This window comes from Anas acuta, chromosome 15 (assembly GCF_963932015.1).
Source record: "Anas acuta chromosome 15, bAnaAcu1.1, whole genome shotgun sequence".
NCBI classification, from domain to species: Eukaryota; Metazoa; Chordata; class Aves; order Anseriformes; family Anatidae; genus Anas; species Anas acuta.
The window spans coordinates 7,262,571-7,283,100 of record NC_088993.1 but is presented as its reverse complement, the minus strand read 5'-3'; the positions used below and the strand labels follow the sequence as shown (position 1 = coordinate 7,283,100).

General features: G+C 48.6%; 1 protein-coding gene across 4 annotated transcripts in view; it reads right to left on the bottom strand.

Moving 5' to 3' along the window:
- MGRN1 (mahogunin ring finger 1) overlaps positions 1 to 20,530 on the bottom strand; it is a 49,364-nt gene that overhangs the window by 7,430 nt on the left and 21,404 nt on the right. For all 4 annotated transcript variants that reach the window (XM_068699541.1, XM_068699539.1, XM_068699542.1 and 1 more), the window contains exons 5-10: positions 19,992 to 20,109; positions 15,921 to 15,987; positions 12,376 to 12,428; positions 8,995 to 9,042; positions 3,316 to 3,384; positions 1,122 to 1,281 (exon numbers count right to left, since the gene is read on the bottom strand). In XM_068699541.1, the coding sequence (XP_068555642.1) occupies positions 1,122 to 1,281; positions 3,316 to 3,384; positions 8,995 to 9,042; positions 12,376 to 12,428; positions 15,921 to 15,987; positions 19,992 to 20,109 (515 nt within the window). The remainder of the gene's footprint in view (positions 1 to 1,121; positions 1,282 to 3,315; positions 3,385 to 8,994; positions 9,043 to 12,375; positions 12,429 to 15,920; positions 15,988 to 19,991; positions 20,110 to 20,530) is intronic.

Genomic DNA, 20,530 nt, shown 5'->3' with positions numbered 1-20,530 from the left:
TGCTGCCTGAGTGTCAGAATGGATATTTCACCTTTTCCCCCCTCTGGGAGCTGAGCAATGCAGGTTTAAGCAGAACCTCCCAGCTCTCCTGAGAGCCTTGAGCAGGAGGAAGATCGGGGCTGTGCACTCAGTGCCCACCCTGCTGCCCTCCTACAGCACGCAGGCAGAACCACCAGGCTGACCCCCACGCAAAAGGGCAAAGCAGGAGTACGCCGAGTAAGAGGAGAGGTCTGCACAGAAGCAGTTTGAGGTTTCCAGCAGCTTTGCTTTCAGCCACTGCTCTGTACCACCTTCCCCTCCTGTCGTGGCTGGCCCCAGGAGGCTCACCTCGCTCCCTGCACTCAGTGAGACCTACCAACAGCGCACCAGCTCGCTCCAGACAGCGAGGAGCGCTGCAGCCACTGTCAGATCTGCGTTGGGAACTGGAGACCCCAGCCCCGTGGGTGACTAACACAGGGCCAGGGGAGCACCACGCAGAGCAACCTGGGTTTTCAGTCTGTTTTAAGAAAAAATTTGAGGGAGTCACACTAACAGCAGCAGGATGGCACCAAGCCAGTGCTGCAGTTCCAGCTGCACCAGAGCCAGTGCTGCCAGACACCTCGCCTAGCGGGTGGGGACCAAGCAAAGGACTCCAAACTGACTGTGCTCTCGTCTCTGCCTCTGTGGTGGTGAAGATTACATGAGGTAGTCAGAGGGAAAAAAAATAAAAATCATGCAAAGTACTTGGAGAGCCCTGCAGTGGGGCTGGGTGCTGCCTAGGCCAGAGACACTCAGGATAAGATTCTGCGTTCCCTCCTTTGGGAGATTTTCCACCTTCCTCACCAAAACACAAGAACCACCTACCTGGCGCTGCTCAGAGCACCTGCACCTTCAGAAGAGAGGGAGAGGAGAGGACAAACGCCGAGGGAGGCGCTGGACAAAGGGCTATTCTCCCACATCCTCCCTCCCTATTCAGCTGGAGGTGCCAGGAACCTCCAGACGTCAGTCTGAGCAGCAGCATGTTTTGTGCTGAGCCTTGGGACAGGGTAAATGAAACACAAACTCATCCTCACAGCCCCTGCTGACCTAACAGGAAGCGAGGAAGGCAGGAAGACGCCCTTGTTTCCTGGGCACATACTCACGCAGCCTGCAGATGGGGCAGTTGTTGGCCTGGTAGCGCAGGGTGTCAGCGCAGGAATTGCACAGGCAGAGGTGTCTGCAGGGCAGAATGAGGGTGTCGCGGAGATCCGACAGGCAAACCACACACTCGTTGCTGTTGTCACTGTTCTCGTCATCTGAAGGCTGCAAGAAGAGGAAAGGCTTTGGCATGCAAATGGAAGAGGCCACGCTGAACTGCCAAGGGACTGTGCAGCCTGGGGACATTTCCCACCCAAAACTCCGTGAGAGTGCTGCCATCCTCTTTCTTCTGCTCTCAACAGGCAGTTCTCAGGGAGAACGAGTGCCAGCCCACGCGGCCCTGCTGCAGACACCCCTTCCTTGCAGGGCTCTGCTCCGAGCTCTCTAACAGCCAGGGAGCAGTGCTGCCAATTCCCAGCACAGCTGTCTGTTCCCAGAGCCGTGCTGAGAGCAGCGGGGAGCCCCTCTGGGACAGGGATCCCCTTGGCGGAGGGGGACAAAGAACAAGCTCCTGCCTGCCACCAGCCTGGAAATTCCCAAGGGGTGCATGGAGCAGGCTCCCGGCAGCAGAGCCTTTCTGCCCCACATCTACGGAGGGCAGGTTCCCAGGAGGGGCTGCTGAGTGCAGCAGGTGAGGCTGTGCTGGGTCCAGACAGAAGGACGCATCCCAGCTGTGCCTGGCGCAGGTTCCACAGCTCCTCTGACCGAGTGGGTGGCTCTCCTGACATCCTTCCCAGTCCCTGGTGCTGGCACAAGCTTCGATGTAGCTGTAGAACCAGCCTGGGGTGCTGGTCTGCTCACAGCTAACCTGGCAAAAAGGTTGTGGTGAACCCATTCAATGTGAACCTGCATCATGCTACTTTTTCCATCCCTCAGAGCCCTACAACTTAGATCAGAGTCACCCAAGCAAGCTAATTCTGGCAGGAGAAGCACACCCTCCTACCACAAGGGCTCAGCACTGACCCCTGTAGCCCCCCAGTCTCCTTACCAATGCCACAAAAGTTACGCCAGGGCCCAACAAACTGGTAACCCAGCACAGGTGCCCCTCCACTTTTACCTGTTCCCATCAGAACCACTTCACGAGGCCCCTTTGGTGCTCCGGGGCTAACATGTGCCACACCACGGGGAACTTTGGTGTAAACAGCCATAAACAGCATCTGCTGCTGCCACATCCACACCTGCCCTTCTGGCTGCCAGCAAACGGCTGCCAGCCTGCCTGTGCCATCACATGCACTCCTCGGCTCTGTGGGAGGTGGGGAGGGGAGGTTTTTTGTTTTCCTGGTCATATGGCTCACTAAGTGTACCAGGAAGAACAGAAATGGTCCTAAGCCACCTGCCTGATAAACCACACGTGCGATGGCTGGATCAGGAGATTCGTCCCATGATCCTGGCTAGACCTAAACAGCTTTTAATCCTCTTAAAAAGATCGGGTGAAAAATAAATCTCCTCCCTCCTGCCTCTGCAGGTGTTACCTGTTGGCACAGGCAGAGATCACAGTACGCTTTGGGCAGGACACCACGTTACTTGGAGAGGAAGTCTGGCTTCTCCTTTGTTTGCAAATCACACGCTAATAGACACAGAGCAGTCCGAGGCTGGCGCTTGGTATGCTCTGCAGCCCAGGTGGCAGCAAAGGGCAGCTCTGCATAAGGCTAAAGCAAGCACGAAGCAGTCACACAATCCGCCTGGGGCTATGCGGCACGACAGGCAGTGGTTTTGGTTAAAGCATCTGTGTACACGTCCCTTGACGTTAATGATGCCTCGCTGCCTCCCATGGGTGACTCCCGCTTGCTCTCTGGGCAAGCAAGCCCTACACAGCTCAGTTCCCTGCACTGCAACAGCAACTGGGAAGCACCTAGACTGGCCAGTGGCCTCAGGGCACCAAAGGCAGCCTCAGGACTGCCCCTCCAGGCTCTGAAACACCTCTTCCCAGCAGTGCCCACCCCAGGGAATATCCTGAAGAGCCTACCACTATCTAAAATGATCTCAGCACAGCTCCATTGATAGTTCAGGTCTTATAACAGTGAAGAGGGCTGCCATCCCTAGGCTTCCCCAGCACCTGCAGTAACGCCACCGACTCGGCGGGCATTTTGGGAAGCGTCTTCATATTGCCCTGCCAAAACCTGTAAATAAGCTTGAAAGCAGAAGGTGCAGGCTGGAAACCCGCCCCTCAGGGAGCAGGAGCCCTCTGAGCGCCTTTACCTTGGTCTCTTGGTTGTTTTTGTTCTCGATGCCGTAGATCTCCTGAAGCAAGTAGCTCACCCGGTCAACCTGGGGAAGAAGACAGCGGTTAGAGTGCCAGCCACCCTGTCACTGCTGTTTCGTGATCATCTTCCCTCCCTTCCTGAGTTAAAATGTCCACATGGCACCCACAGCAACCAGCTCCCCTAGAGCTGCTGGAAAATGTTCATAAAAACAAACATCACAAAGGATGGCTTGGAGAACGAGTCTGTCCCTGCTCCAAAGCGGTGCCTGTCTCATCTGGTATGAGCTGAGAGCCCAACTGGCCACTTAAAACACTGTCAAGATCGTCTCAAACACACAAACACTGCTTGTCTCAGAGATCACGAGGGAACACATGCCCAAAGCTCAAATAAGCCTGAGGCAATTGGCCTTCCACAGCCCCTTCTTTCCATGAAGCACGGCTTAACTTTAGCCAAGATGAATTTCCACCCACCTTTGTAAGCACCACGTTAGTGCAGTGTCACTCATTGCTGTCTCCAGGCCCTTGGTGGCATCTCTAAACTGGAGTTTGGCAACAGAAAGCAATGCCAGGCACAGGTGGGAATCGTTCACAGCCCCAAGTCTCACAGGATTTGCTGCTGCACAGCTCCCCCAGAGCAAGGTGTGCTCCTCCTCACAAACCCAGCAGCAGGTAGCATGGAGAAGCAGCTGCAAGGTACCCAGCTGACACACAGAGCGAGTAAGGGAAGGAAATGCCTTCCTGGCAGCTCCAGCAGCTGCCCAGTTGACACCAAGCAGTGAAGCCAAGCCACTGGGTTTCAATGGCCGTGTTTCAGTGGCTCACCATTCTCCCAGGGCTTTTGGCATTTCCAGGTGCACTCAGCCTCTCTCCCTCTTCTGTCAAGCCAGGTGCTCAGAAGAGCAACGGCTGTGCAGTGGGCTTCCAGTGATGCAGAACACACCACATGCCAAGATGGGGGCAGAAGCTAGTTAGATCCATCCTGCTCACCAGTTTCAAAACGCTCTGAGCTGGGATGCAGCAGCTTTAACAAACTAATTCCAGAGTCTCCCTGCTTAACTCGGCGTGCAGCTTTTACAGACGATCTGTTCTAGGCCTGCATTTCAAGGCAATGAGGTCAGCAGTTGGACTGCCGAGCAAAATGCTCTGCAGTGTCTCACAACTCACCCAGGAAGTTTGGGAACAATTATGTGGGAGCTGTCCTTTTATAACTCGACATTTCAAAGAGATTCTTGTTACAGCATCCTGGCTCCTCGGAGGATCGTGATGAGTGATAGTGAGTGCAGAAGTGGTCAGCTCAAAGAGCAAAAGATGTCAGGAAGGGAGAGGCGAGAGTCTCTGCAGGATTTTGTATCCATTTTACTGCTTGCCTCTAAAAAGCCCGTGAGAACCTCAAATCACAGCGAGAAAAGGATGAGCAGTGCAAGAGAGATCGTTGTAGTAAGAGCTATAGGTTTTAAAGCAGTAAAATAAATGGGTGAATAAGGAGGAGCAGGTGATATTGCACAATGCAGTCCTTCACCTTCTCGCTCCTCCAACGCATCCTGCACCACATCATCCTCCCAAAGGCTTCTGTTGCTATATACAGCCTCAGCTGAGGCACACGGGAGCCACTGGCCAAGTCCAGGTCGTGTTTTTCTGCTTTTCCATCTGTTTGTATTCAATCCTGTCCTTTTTTTTTTTTTTAAACAGGTTGGTACATACATTATAACTGATCTTGGCTGAGAGATCAAAGCAGCCAAGCTCATTAGCTGCTGCTTCCTGCTCCCAAAGAGCTTTAGAGATCAATGCATGCACGAGGCACCTGGGAATCCTGGCAATGGCGAGGAGGGGAAGGCAAAAGAAAAGCAGTGATGGGGAAGCATTTACAATATTATACGGATGGATTACTCCCAACATACACTCCATACTGCTGCTCTATGCTCTCATGGGTGCAGATGCTACACTAGTTTCGGTGGTACTGTGTGTTCTTCTAGCAAGAGCTTGCTTCTATTTTAAAAGCCATAAGAGAGAACATATAAGCATTAAATTTTACAAACTGCCAAGGAAAAAAAAAAAGTACCCACAACCAAACACTGAGTGGGAAGGATACACGCTCTGCCAGTAAGGACACACAAGCACACGCTGTTTCACTGCAGGAGTCAGCTAACCATGTTGTGGCAGGGTGGGAACCTCCCTGGAGAGCACTTCCAGCAAGACAGGCCTCCGTTTGGGAAGTCCGGAGTGCTAAATGGAGAACGGAGCACACGGGGCAACAGTGTGCACAACAATCCAGCACCGAGTCAGAGAGCTCACAGACACATAAGTACTGTCATTAAAAAAAAAAATAAGGCAAGATAAACAAGCTGCTTTTTGTCAGCTCAGGAACGTATTGCTTGTCTCCGAGCAGAAGAAAATGTGAGAAAGGTGGGGCTGGCATCACGCTGCTCTGCTCCACACAGCTGGGCAGCCTTTCCCAGCAGAGCACACGAGCTCTCCCTTCAGAAGCGTGGCTCTTCTGGATGTTCCCACTCCAAACCTGCCTCTGCATGCTCTGTGGACTCCTTTCTGGAACCATCTCTGACTGTCAACACCATGTGTGGGACCTAGCCAGGAACTGTGCTGCAACAAAGCCAAGGGCCAAGGAGCAGAGGGCTCGGAACAGACATCAGGCTGGAGCAGCCAGTAACTCACCACCAGCACTGGGATAAAGCTCGGACAGCAAGGGCTAATATTGCCTTTGCTGGGCACAAGTGACTCTGAAGGACAGGCTGGGACTGTCTGCACTGGTGAGACAGGCGGTGAATTGCTGCACAGTTTTTATATGCACGAGTACCTGATACCATTTGGTGGCTCTTTTCTGACCTGGGCCATCTTAGAGCAAATGACTCATCCCTGAGTTCATCAGAAAGCATCTAATCTAGACACTTAATGACCTTCTCGGTACCGAAAGGCCATTTAATTCAGATGAGAGAAATCCTGGCCATCATTCAGCAGCAGCTCAAGTCGAACACAAAGCAGAAACACGGCACACACCTAACAGTGAAGGGATCACCCCTCAGCACGCACCCTGCAGTGAGGCTGGGGGATCCTCACCGGGCACCTTCCTGGGACAGCTGCCTCAGTGCAACGCAAGCTCCAGGGCACAGCCCAAGAGCCGGGTAAAAGAGCGGCAACACACGGGCAGCCCATGTGGATGGCCTGAAGGATTGCTGACTTCCAGCTCCACTCCAAAGCTCAAGAATGAAAAATGTCCTCCAGCAAGCAGGAGCGATTCACCCTCCTGAAGGCCCACGACAGGGAGCTCTGTCTTCTCAGAGAAAAGACCCCTCTCTGTATAGACATTCCAGAACAGGAAGCCTGAGGCTTTTTTTTTCCCCCCATCCCTTTTTTTTTTTTTTTTTTGGAGTGGACTCAAAGGAAAACCAACCAGCTCCCTGTTCTTCCAGCTTGTCTTCCACGGTCATGTAACTGCTGACGGTGGCTGACTGAAAACCACAGCTCATCGCCTGATACATTTCACGTTCCCCTCCGGTCTCCCCACACCCTCGAGGCTCTCACCCCACAGCAAGCAAGCTGAGCAGCTCACGCTGGGGCTGCGGCACAACACTGGGTGCAGGGACCCTGATTCGTGCAGTTCTGGCCAGTCCAGGGAGACCAAACCATGCTGTACTTAACGTTTATTCCAAACTATAATAAACTGTCAAGGGCAAGAAATTTGCACCTTCTGCCCCAAAGACCAGCTCTGTAAGCACCCAGTTTCAACACAGCTTAGAAATTTTGTCTGAACGCAGTTTGCAAGACAGGTTCTGCAGACAGAAAGCCATTTACAGCTGCTGCTTCGAGGCAGCCAGTTTGCATCTGCATCAGGAAAGGGACTGTTCATCCTAACGCAGTCATCGGACAAGAAAACATGCTGGAACAAAAAAGGCAACCAGAAGTCAGAGCAAAATGATTTTTAGAGGATAAAAGCGAAGACTGTCTGTCAGTTCATCCACACTGGGAGCTAGTCCTTGAAAACGGGGTAGTCCAAAGTACCGTAGAAGTGCCTGAGGAAGAGGAGGGAGCACCAAAAAGCCAGGAACTGAACAATGCCTGGAGGAGGTAAAGCTGGAGAAGATGAGGAGCTTCAGAGCGTAAAGTTTGGGGAGTGGAGGACAAAAAGACAATGCAAAAGTGCATTTCTGTGGCATGAAGCACAAATCTAACCTTATCCATGATTATCCCTCCTGGATGACAACGCACATACTGTATGTTCAGGAAAAACGGTGACAAGGAGGCCGCTGCACGGTGCGTGTACTGCGGTGAGGATGGAGGTCACAGCAGCACGGATGGCAACAGCCAAGTTTCCAAGCAACACGGAAGAAATCACAAGATGTGGGAAGAATCCAGACAGATCTAGTGAGTAATTCTCAGACCTGACAAGAGCTCCAGCAACGAAAAGGATCACTGCCAACAGGCGCAGGAATGGTGGGAGGAAGCTGGTCAGGTACTGAAAGTCCCCTCACCTCGGTCAAGTTTTAAATACAGCACTGCTCTGTGAGAACGAGCGACCACCAGAGATCCCACTGCTCTCAGTACATGATTTGCCAAATTCCTGCCTCTTAAGGCCATGCACCAGATTCACATCAGCGTGAACTGACCAAACCCGAAGAGCATTATCCTTCACACAAAGGCAGGATGCATACTGGAGCTGTCAGGCTATTTAAGAGTTTTTCAGGAATCAGGGTGTCTCCCAGACACATTTGACCAGCTCACTCCTAACTTTTACGTTATCTCTTCTCTTTCTGCAAGACGTTTCAATTTTATCCTTGCAGCAGAATCTCTACCAAGCTTCCTTTCAGAAGCTTAAACTCTTAGCCATCTTAGCAGTTTGCAGTTGCTTATGTACCTCCCTCTGTGCAAGACAGCATGCAATTACAGTCTTGATGAGGCTTTGCACAGCTTCTGTGCATCACACCACACGGGGCTGGGCTAAAGAGGGCTCTGGAACCCTAATGCTCTCCTGTCTGCCAGTCTCCTGTCTTCCCCTTATTATGTGTGCTTTGGGACATCTCCAAAGGTACGATGGACACAAAAAGGAAGCCTGTGTGGGGAGAAGATATACACAAGACCCCCCAGTATCTTAATGCATACGCATGTGGAAATACAGCAGTTTTCTGCCTCCGGGTAGGACACAGGGTAAAAGATATCCTTCCACAGCACAACACACACAACCTAAAGTCACTGGGCAGCGTGGACAAACAGACGTGCTTCGCATTACTAACACACACAGTGCTTAAGCTCACTTATGTAAACCTAATTTACTTGCACCTGTGCAGAGATGGAAACATCAGTTCTGTGCTACACCTAGCAGGGCTCCTCCAGTTCTGTATTCAAGCAACAAACACATGCAAGGCAGGAACGTATATGGAAGCCTGGATCTATACAAAGTGCCTGACTCCCAGAGAAAGGACAAAGAGACCCACACAATTGCTCAGCCAGCCCCGTGCTGCTGTATTTGTTCCCCAACACACCCAGCTGCACAACATCTAACCTAACATTAAGCAGCAACTCGCTGCCTTTGCTTGTGTTATCAGAGCTAACCAGCAGAGATCTCGGGCTCTTGGTGAACTAACATCAAAGCTTCCCGTTGGGTACAGCTGGGTATCTGTGGGACACCAGTAAATGTCTTTAATTAACAGGAAACAGGTACTCACGATCTGCTTCTGCTTTAATGGCTTCACAGAGTAACTGCCATCAACGTGCTAGGAGGAAAAAAAAAATGCATTAAACAAAGTGTACAAATTAAGACAGACTCATGACCAAAACTGACTGCTAGCTAAGGGAAGGGTGGCACATGCATCTAACCAGGACAACCTGACTAGCAGTCATTCCCAGCAGTGGAACGGGATGTCAGCATGCTCCTGGTCCCATCCAGCACGGAGCTGGATGGACTTGGCTCAGGTTAAACCTGGCTGAAGGGGGCTGGAGCATACACAAAAATCCACCGGCACACCGGCTGCTTTTAGGTTGCAAGCAGTTCAACTGGGTACGAACACTTCTTCAGCAAGTCCAGCAACATTTGGCAGGAGGTGTTTGTCAACACCCTAGATAACATCCAGAGTCAGAGCCACTCCTGAGGCCAGAGCCCCAGGAAAGCTGGGGGTGGCAGGGGCTGAGCAGACTTGTCCACTAGGTGCAGTCTAAACCAAGTGCTCCACATCACCACCTTCAGAGATGCAGTGACCACCTCTGGCGTTTCATTTGCTCAGTGGCAGCAGGCACAGCTGGACCAATCCTGCACATACCCGGTGTTAGGAAGTGTGCTGCTGCTATTGTCTCCATCACCCACATGGGCCAAATAAACCCAATCCAACTAACTCTTCCCCCAGAGCACTGAGAGCAGGGAAGGAGATTCAGGGGAAACCATCAGGCCCTGCTGGTGTGAACAGTTGCAGACATGCATCTGTTTGATGAATTAGTTTCAGGAGAAAGAGACAACAACATTACACCAAAAGACAAAACAGTCATGTTTTCCAGGCAAACACAAAGTGTCAAGTGCCAAGTTTCTGTCTTTGAGAGACCTGCAAGGCCAGTGTCAAGGTTGCTATTCTGCTCTTAAAGACGCACACGAATAGCAAGCTACCAAGGCCTGCTGGTCTATCAGTTCTCTGAAAATGCTCTAGCAATCAGGAGCAGTGCTTATTAGCAAGAACCTCCTCTGGATTTATGTACCTACACTTCAAAAGCTGAAGTTATTCTAAGGATGGGGAATACATTTTAATTAAGCAGGGAAGAGAAAACTCAACAAGCACTTTGCCCTCTGACCTTTAATAAAAACAAAGATCTGGATCTTGTTTTCAGCATTCAGCTGAAAGATCAGACACAAGAATTGGCCCCACTGGACAGCATCTCCCTCTCACAGCACACAGACAGGAAAAAGAAGGGAAGCAGCTTCATTCCTGGAGCTCAGACCTGGACACTGGACATAAGACAGCACTGAGGGAATGGCCTGACCAGCTTTAGTTGGTTGCATTTTGTTGTATCTTTGTTCAGCTCTCTGAACACAAAGGGACATTTGCCATCATCTCTGTGTATCCATAGAGCTCAGAAGCTCTGCATGGTCCATGGAAATTAGCTATAATCCTTGAAATCCTTCTTGCAGAGCTGGAGCAGTTCAAGCCACTTTCCAAACTCATGAGTCAGAAGTTTCCAAAGCTTCACTTTTGCCCTCATATTAACACATTCCCAGTACTCACCAGACCACTCTGCAGGGATTGGCACTGTTTTCCTGCCCCTGAGCCAGCTGCATTACTGTTTGCTCAGGGTTTACAGCTGTCTGGGACTGAAAACATTACTGAACTGGAAAACATCACACCAGCTACAACAATCTCCAGCATATTTAACGTGCACAGGTCAATGTGGCACCTACTCATATCAGTCACAGCCCAGGTGCTATTTTTCACAACTGTGGGGACTAGACTTTCTCCACTGGAAGATGCCTCGGGGACGGATATTTCTGTAAGGCACGATTACCAAGTGCTGGCCATGAGATGCTACAATGGGAAGCTGGGACAAATGCAAGTCCAAGGGAGAGCTCTGCTCCCTGACCACAGAGGCTGGGCTTACTTGCTGCAACAGCACTAGGTTTGGATACGTGGAAAACAACAATTAGACACACTCCTTGTAAGGAAAAACTATACTTGCATTTCTAGATCCAGAATAATCTGAAAATAGCTACAACCAAAAATCTCTCAAGGCAGCAGCCAGAGGAACACAGGTGAGTCTCACAGACGGGGAAGGTAAACACATATGGGATACTTCAAAATCAGGTAGCAACATGCAGGAAGCTCGTGGTCTCATCTGCTTTTCTTTCCTCAGAAATGGCTGACCATTCCTTTTGCAAGGCTAGGAGGTCTCTGTCTACAGTGCTGTTCCACCAAGAGGGCTCTGAACTCTACAGCCTTGGCCAGTGCCTGCTGCCCACACCGTCCTCTCCCAGGTGCTGCTGAACAATGAGTGAGCGATTCCTGAGTGCTCATTCTTTGGTATCAGCTGGATGAGGCAACCAGAAGGACAACAACCCTGCCCTAGTTCCAGGGGTGCAGCAGCTGCCCATCTCATTTCTCACAAATCCCTAATTGTCTGGAGTAAGTTCAACACATACTGAGTCCAACAAAAAGAGTGACTGGAACACTCAGGGCACCTTGCAACCACAGGGCTTCCTGAGGACTGACTGTGCTTCCCAGGCCTTCTGACTCAGCTTGTCATCATCCACACTATCCACCTGGGAGGAGCAGGATTAAGACCTGGCAACTTACTCCTGGACATGGCAGGAACCAAGCAGACCAAGGAGAGGTCAGCCCACATGCCAGCCTAGAAGCGTAGAGTCCCCACCAGCACAGCATTGATGCTGCTTCCCTCTATGTGCCCAACTCTGCTCCAGCATCTCTTGCATCATCTTAGGATGTCCCTGTATGTGTCACTTGCCCAGGACATGTGTTTGCAGTATTACCCCAGAGACAACATGGAGTGGTTATGGATCTTTTAACTGTTTGCATGGTCCAGGTACCATGGGAAGAGATATTTATCACTGCCTGTGCTTATCCTCACTGTGTAGGTGGCCGTCTGCTACATATAAACATGCCACTGAAAAGCGGTAGAGTCCTAAGTCTTTATGCAGGATGTAACCTAACTCCTTAAAAGGGCTTGGTCCTACTTGTAAACTAAGGCCAAACGATGGTGCAACAGGCTCTGGACACAGCAGATCCAGTTTTGCAAACTGATCACAAGGCCCTGGTAAACTGCATGGTAGCAGCCTTGGTCAACACTCACCGCTCGCAAACATCACAGACAGCAAGGCACACCCTCTCCCCACACACAGGAAACACCAGCTGACTGACCAGCTCAGGTACAAGTGATAATTACAGGCTGCACAGTAGTTGCTGCAAGCAATTATTTGTACTACAATAGCAGCCAGGAACCCCAGTAACAGGCCAGGACTCCATTGTGCTAAGTGGTATATAAATACAAACTAATGACCCATGGAAAGGTTTACATATACAATTACATGGACAGAGGGTAAAGAACTCATTTACCTTTTCAAAGGCAGCCAGAAGAACATGGGCGTGACCTGTCACCTCAACCACCACTGCAAAGAGAGAACAGTCCTGGTTAAGCCTTGAAAACAACACAAGCATGGCACCATCATGAGATGAATTTTTGTCTTTTTACTAAAATGGACTAAATTGTCACCTATTGCATCCTCACCTCCTAGCAGTTTAAAAGAAGGAGGACCTGGGGAACTACACATGGGTCAGCCTCACCATGATCCCTGGGAAAGCGATGGAACAACTAATCCTGGAAACGATTTCCAGGCACACAAAGGAGAAGAAAAGCCTCAGGAGCAGTCAGCATGGACTCATCAAGGGGAATTCATGCCTAAGCAACCTGATAAGCTTCTATAACAAATGACCTGCCTGATGGATGAGGGGAGAACAGTGGATATTATCTTCCTGGACGTCAGTAAGGCCTTTGACATTGTACAACATAAGACCCTCAGAGAAAAAACGCTGAAGTATGGGCTGGACGGGCAGTGAGGTGGGTCAGAAATCAGCTGAACAGCCAGACCCAGGGAGCTGTGGTCAGTAGCACAAAGTCTAGTTGGAGGCCAGCAATGATCAGAGCACTCCAGGGGTCCATAGTGCATCCAGTCCTTTTAACATCTTCACTAATGGCTGGGATGATGGGTTAGGGTGCACCCTCAGCAAATTCACAGACAACACAAAACTGAGAGTGGCTGGGTCACCAAAGGCTCTCGCTGCCATCCAGGCGGACTTCAGCAGGCTGGAGAAATGGCTGACAAAAACCTTCAGAAGTTCCACAAGTGCAGAGTCCTGCACCTGGGGGGGAACACCAGCTGGAAAGCAGCTTGACAAAAAAGACCCTGGGAGTCCTGGTGGACACCGAGCTGAACGTGCGTCAGCCCCATGCCCTTGCTGCCAAGATGGCTGCGGGGTGAGGTACCACCAGAAGGCCAGGAGAGGCCTTCCCCTCTACCCAGCGCTGGTGGGGCCACACCATGTCCAGTTCTGCCTCTTCCCCCCCCGAACCTCGCCTTTGGTTTGATTCCCCTCACAGTCCTGAGGAACAAGGAAACCCAGCAGGACTGTGGCAGGCCCTGCACAGACATGGCCTTCGTCTACCTGCCTTGGTTATATCGGTGCGACAAACTACACCGCTTTGTTTCCAGAGGGTGGAAAGGGAAAGTAAAACAAAGCTCAGTGGGGTTCTGCTCCTCCCTCCTATTCCTGTTTTTAATTACCTGAATATGTCACAGAGATGAATAAATCCATCTGGTGTAACAGCAATTGGCAGCCCTTCCAGCCCTGGTACACACCACTTTATTACCACCTAATCCTACATGCTTGTAAAACCTTTATTTCTCATATCATTTTTGGACAGGAAAACATCTCTGTCCAGTTATCTGATTTAGTCCCCAGTGACATATATCCCGCCTTCCCTCTTCTAACCTTGAGGCCTCCCTCTGACAGCATTCAGAAGGGGCTGTCAGAGGTTTCTGGACTGCATTCGTGGCACCCTCTGCACACAAAAACACAAGGAAACACAGGTGCCAAGTAGGGGAAACCAAGGCACAATCTCGACTGGAGTCTTCTGGCTGAAGACTCCAAAGTTCAGTTTAGCTCCAGCTGATTGGACTCTTTTGCCTAACTACACTCAGACTCATTGTATGGGAATGGGAGGCAGAGGTCTTGGAGGAGTCACTGAAGGAAGGAAAGGTATGTCACCACCTTGCCCCACCTGGGCCTAGAGGAACCTGTGCTCAGCACACGCAGAAGAACGTACAAACGCTGCTATGAGTTCTGTGCCAGGAAGGTAACAGCTGAAGGAAATGACTCATGTGATGTCTAAGAGGGATGGGAGCTTCATAGCTTCTTTTGGGCCCCCAGAACAGCAGAGGCAACAAGGGGAACCATTCACTGGATTCTGGCACAGAGACTGTGTTTGGAAACAGCAGAACATGGGATAAGAGTCCAAGCATGCAGTTTTGCTGGATAGTTCACTGCAAGAACGGTCTGACAATTAGGGTGCAATCAGGAATGTAACAGCACATAGAAAATAGGGCTAAAGCTGGGAATTCAGCTGCAAGCTCCCTCCCTGCCAGCCAAGAGCTAGTCTGTTCTAGCTCGCTCAGTACATGAAATTCAGGACCCTGACTGAGGCCTGAATAGCCAAGAAGAGATAAGAGATAATGCTTCCCTTCGTATCCCACTCACTCACAATGCATACAGCTGGAGCTGCACAGCACCTTCCCTCCATTAAGGATTTCCGTACCTTTCATTGAGAGCAATTCCACTGCCAGGAATGGTGAGTGATAATATTACAAGCTCAACTTCAAGGAATGCAAACATCTTCTGTCAGAATTCAGTCCAAACCAACATCTTGCTGACTGCTGTTTTAATTTGCCATTCAAATTTATTTAACACAAGTAGTTACAGGCTGGCTGTAATTTTCAAGGTACTCCAGACACATAAGGCCAGCTCGTTCCAGTCTCACCAGTTTAAAAAGAACCAGAATACACAACAATTTCCTCCAATCTCACTTGAGTGTCACATATTTTTTGTGCTGATATTCTTTCCAGGAGAGGATTTAAAAGCAGTTGCCTTTCCAGGTTATTAAAATAGATGACAGCACACTATTGGCTTAGAGCAGACATGGTATGTGCATAAATGTATGCTTCCCATGCTGCCTCCTGTTCTATTTTTGGTCTTTCTAGAATTGCCCACCATAAGAAAGTACAAATATGTTGGCAAAAGCTCAATACACAGTGGAAGGTGTTTTATATCTATGGTCAAGAAGTATATATATGTATATGTACGTCAGTATTATTAACAGTGCCTGAAATCACTAAAAATAGATGCATTTTAAAAGTAATTTCTTTTATGTTGCACTATGCTTTGTTAGTCATACTTTAAATTGGCTCATCCAGCTCTGTTTCACTTTGCTCAGAGGACTGTAAAATAACGCAGTTCGTTTCTGGTCACTTTCACATAGGAAGCAGAGCACAGTAATTGCAATAAATAACACAATCATCAATGGATTTTTTCCCTTTCTGAGGATTCCTGAGGATTTTAAAGACCTTTCTTTTTCTCTGGCCTTTCCTACCAGAAGGCCCCCCAACCCTACAATCAGCTAGAGCTTTTACAAAGATAACTTACACCTCACAGGGGGAGAACAGACCGACTCCATCCTTGCATTATAATTCTACAAATGTAAAACTCAGAGAGAGGGAGTCATTTGTTCCAATTTGGGCTGGGCAATGACAGTAGAGCTAGGACCTTACCCTAGGTCTCCTAAACACTATTCCACCACTAACTAGCTGGCCATTTTTCCTGTCAAAAATTGAAGTTTTCTTTAAAAGTATGTTTTTATGTAAGAGTCTGTGGTTAGACAGACCCTTTTAATTAAGTGGGATTTAAGGGGAATTTTTATTCTGGAAAAGCTACCCAAACCTTCGCTGTTTGTAAAATGTTTTCACTGTTGGAGAATGAGGCCTTCCCTGAAGGGTCACGCTCCTGCAGGAGAGCCAGAAGAAGTCTGAGTGAGAAGAAGCCATGCTTACCATCCCCTTCATCCACCACCGCTCGGATGACCACAGGAAACACACCGCGGTCCAAGTCAAAGTTCAGCTGAGGGAAAAGAAACAAGTTGAGTTTAGACAATTCACACCAGGCTGAAGACTCGCAATAGTGTTAGCATCAAAGGAACGAAGTTACAGGATATCCAGCTCTGACCTACAAGCTCTGAGATAACGAGACTTCAGCAAGCACTACAGCTTAGAAACTTCCCCATTATTTACTGATGAAGTAACCCTTTCTGCAGGGCCTACAACCCCTGGTATCAAAGGAACACACTGAACTCCTGATAGAGCAGGAAGATGTGAAATTCAGCCAACAGCTTTTGAAGGAAGTCCACGAGGGAGATGACACTAAACACTAACAGTGGCTAGCGAAGCAAAGGATCTCAGTCTGAATTTTCTCACTAATTCATATATCCTAAAAATCTCCTGTTATGATTTGTAGCTGGACAAGTTGGTCAAAATAGACCAGCGGTACACATTATGCTCTCTACACTAAAAAACAAACAAAAAAAAACACTCTTGCATGAAGTTCTTGAAGATGTAGAAGGAATGTCGAGCTCACACCACATTTTAAAGAAGCATCAGACTGACCTCCATCTCTTGGCATGTTATGAAATTCAGATCCTTGACCTTCTGATGGACAAGAGCAAGGATTTAAGATCTCACTTGAGTGCAAGGAAACTAGGCTCAATTTCTTCCTTTGCCTTGCACTTCATAAGTTCCATGTGATCTTATGAACACAAGAAAAATGCAACCCTACAAACAGTGTCCTAAGCCAGGTATGGAGTGGCTCAGAAACTGGATTTCTGGTGGTTTTTTTGTTAACTACTGACTTGGTTTTCTCATCTTATCTCTTGCTCAGAGTGAAGAAGATGTCATTTCACCGTGGTGCTCCAGGTAGTCTGTTTTCGGTTTCCCTGTGAAAACTGAGACCCAGTTCAAAGCACCACAGCAGCATTCAAGTAGTGCTTTAGAGCCTCCTGCTCCTTCCCCATGCCCTAGCACCATTTGTGGTGCCATTTCCTCCAGCCAGCCTCTCAAAAGATTCAGATAATCTTGGTCACTGGCACAAATGGAAACCCAAAGCACTCAGATTGGATGTGATGCAAGGCAACCCTCACTGCAAGCCTTAGTATTGCTGAAAATGGTTCCTCCTCTAATGAACTGTAATTGAAACGTTCACCCTGAAGTGAATGGTGATGGTACACAGGGACACAATACACCCTGGCATCCAGCACCAGGTGTGCCGTAGCTCATCACCCACCTGGCTGCACCTCTGCTAAGAGCTGCACGCACGGGTTTTGGAGTACAAGAACTTGCCAGCCTTCCATGGAACATGTGGGAGAAGAGGAAATCCTGAGGTTACCATTCTGTAAACTACTTGCTGCAGAAGCTGAGTGGCCCAGAGACACGTAACCTGCACGTGCCTGTTCTAGGAACAGCGCTGAGCTGCGTTATGAAGCTCTGTACATGCACACATCCGTTCAAATGTGGATATCCAATTTCAAATGGAAAGCCCACACTGGAAGACGTTCTGGGTTGACCCTTGCTGTCTCAGCTAGTCTGCAAACCTGAGGGATACTTATTTTCATTCATTGTATAACAATTTTTTTCTTCCTTCAAACTGCCAGAATCTCCTTCCAAAACAACAAAGTAACACAGAGAACGTAAAAAGCTCATTTAACCTCTCAGTACTTGTTAGAAGAGATTCACAGAGCCACTATTTTCTATTTTGCATTTTGGAACTCTTATAGCATGCCAGAAGGAAAATAAAATTCACTAAGGACGATTGATTAACATTGCTGCAAGAAGCTTATGGCTTTGCTTTGCCTTCTGCTCTGATTTATTTTTGTAAGACAAAAGTTACTTTTTGTCCCCTTGAAGAGGAAGTCACATCAGAGTAAAGCACCCAATTGTGGTTGCTTTATGACAAACTTTTTCATTCTCAGACATTCTTTTCAAGGGTCCATTTCACAATCATTTTTAGGGACCTGAAAATAACTGTCAACACAAGCCTTATGCTACAGTCTGCAAGCAAACCAATATGCTACAAAAACAAAGTAAATTGTGCTTTTATAAAGTTTTTCCACATAACAACTCAACGTAACACTATTTTCCGTTCTGTTGGCCAGCCAAAAACTACATCATATGTGAGCACTACACTGAGCAAAAATATGAACGAAACCTTTATTATTTTTTTGACAACACTAACAATGAAGTTGGAAAGCAATCTGAAGCATGTAATTGTACCCAGCTGAATGATAACGCTCTGCCAGCTGTCAGATAAAAGTGCTGCATTTCAGTGGACAATTAGGAAGATTTAGCGTTTTACTGGACTTAAGAGGAAAAAGAGTAACACAGCCAAAATGGGAGAAGAAACTCTTCTGATTCACGCTGCTTGTTCCACGTTTTCTCCACAACCAGAGCCCCCATAAAACCAACGAAAAAGATCAGAGGATGCAGCAGAATCAAGCAAAGGGGACTAGAACCTTACTTTTCCACAGCATCTCTCCCTCTAAGCTATTAAAGGGACATGACTTTGGTAACTCAAATTAAAATCTTGCTGGCAGGAACAAAAATGAAAGTTAGGTTTCTCAATTTCTTTACAAAGAAAGGGATCTGAGCTCCTCCTTTTCAGCTCTCTTAGATGACAGAAGGGGTTGAAAAGCAGCTCCTCCAGGCTTTTGTAGCCTGAACTTGTGAAATCATATATTGGCAGAGAAGCCAGGACATCAGGAGACCAGACTCTGCAGGCTCTTGGTAACCACCACAGCATTTGTTAAAGCACGGGACTGATTCTAGTTAAAACTGTAAATCCAAGACAATAGCTATTCAATCTTTTCAAAATACATGAAAGATGACTTTTTTTTTTTTCTTTTTAATAGGTAGTGTTTCCTACCAGGGTCCACATACTCAATGCCCTTATACAGGCCTGGGAGCAGAAACGAGCACTGTATCAGTTTTGACCCAGGAGAGGGGTCTGCAGGAACAAATATATTATCAGTAGCTACAGACCGGCTCCTCTGCATCAGGAATGTCTTAGGGCAATGTTGCACAGAGCAGGTCAAAGACCAAGGCCTCTCTGCCCTGTGTAACATGCAGGGGAGGCCCCTGAACCAAAGTCTAGAGGCTCAAGAAGCAGAGAGTTACTGTCTGGGATGGAATTTTGAAAAGATACCAAAATTAAGAGGACTCCATAGACCTTGCTACATAGCAAAAGCCACAGAGCTTAATTAAAAACAAGCCTTCGCCTGTTTGCAGTTATAGGTTAAACTAAAAGGAGGAAGGCATCCCATTATTCGGTATTAATGCACCAGTGAATCTGTCCTGGAAGGGAGAATATCCCCCCGCAGCACAGTGCCGCTTGCTAATAGTGCAGGACACAGCCCTTAAACAGGACTCTTACAACAGCAGTCTCCAAGCTATTTTGATTTTTCACTCCCATCAGTAACACAATTTTGGTCACGCACTCCTAATATATGTGTGCTGATTTATGAATTATATAGATTTACTACTGAAGTTCTCACCCCCCCGTGAATTGTCTTGCACACACCCCATCTTAGAACCTGGTTTAGAGGACCAGCAAAAAATAAATAAAAATCAAGACAGAGCTTTTCAGAGCTTCTAGCAATCCTATCCCAAGGTAACTGGGAAATATTTAGCAAATGAGCAGGGGCACTTTTGTTCCCATAAGCTCTTTGGCTGGCAGGGAGAACAAGGCTGAAGAGCGGCAGGTTCCTCTTGGAACAGCTCCAGGGCCAATCTCTGCAGTCTCCCTCCTACACCAGCTGTTGGGATGCCAGCTGATCAGTGATATTAGAAATCGCTGCTTTTGGTTTCTTTTCTTTCCTGTTTGCCTCACCTACCTGCCAAGTTCCCAGGCAGCGTTTGTATCTGCTCTTCCCATGGCCCTGTTTGTCTCGTACCCACAAAACACACTACAGCAGCTCTGAGTGTGAACATTTCAGCTACATCTCAGTGACACTAAGTGGAGACAAGTGCTTTTGGGGCAACGGAGTTGTGGAAAGAAGGGGGCACCAAGGAAAGACTTACCTCATCATCCTTCCAGTCCGAGAAATCAATCTTGAAGGAAGGCAGGGAGAATTGCTGGCTTACCCCCCTCTTGTAATGAACCGTCTCAGACTGCAGAGAGGGATTCTTTGTGCTGTATCTGAAGAAATGGGGGGAAAAGAAAACTTGCTGTAACAAGTGATTGCTCTCTGCTAGGCTCTCATTCATTCACGCCTGTCTGCCTTTCAGGAATTGAAAGTGGCAGCTCTAAGAGGCAGAGCTGGCAGGGGCTGGCAGCCATTCATAGGGAATACAAAAAGGGAAGGGAAAGGCAAGATGGTGAGCATGGGGAAGGGAAAGCAGCGCAGACAGGCAAGGTCTGATCGGATCCATACTGACCTGCCTGGAAACACCGGGGGTCAGAGGAGTAGTGGGGTGCAGCAGCCTAGCAAAAGCTAGCTCACTAAATCCAGAGCCGAGGCAATGCTGGCTTCCCACCCAGCACACAGTTATTTTCTGCAGGAAACCCAGGAAGAACGAGGAGTGATCACACAGCGTCAGCACACAACACGGCACCAAAA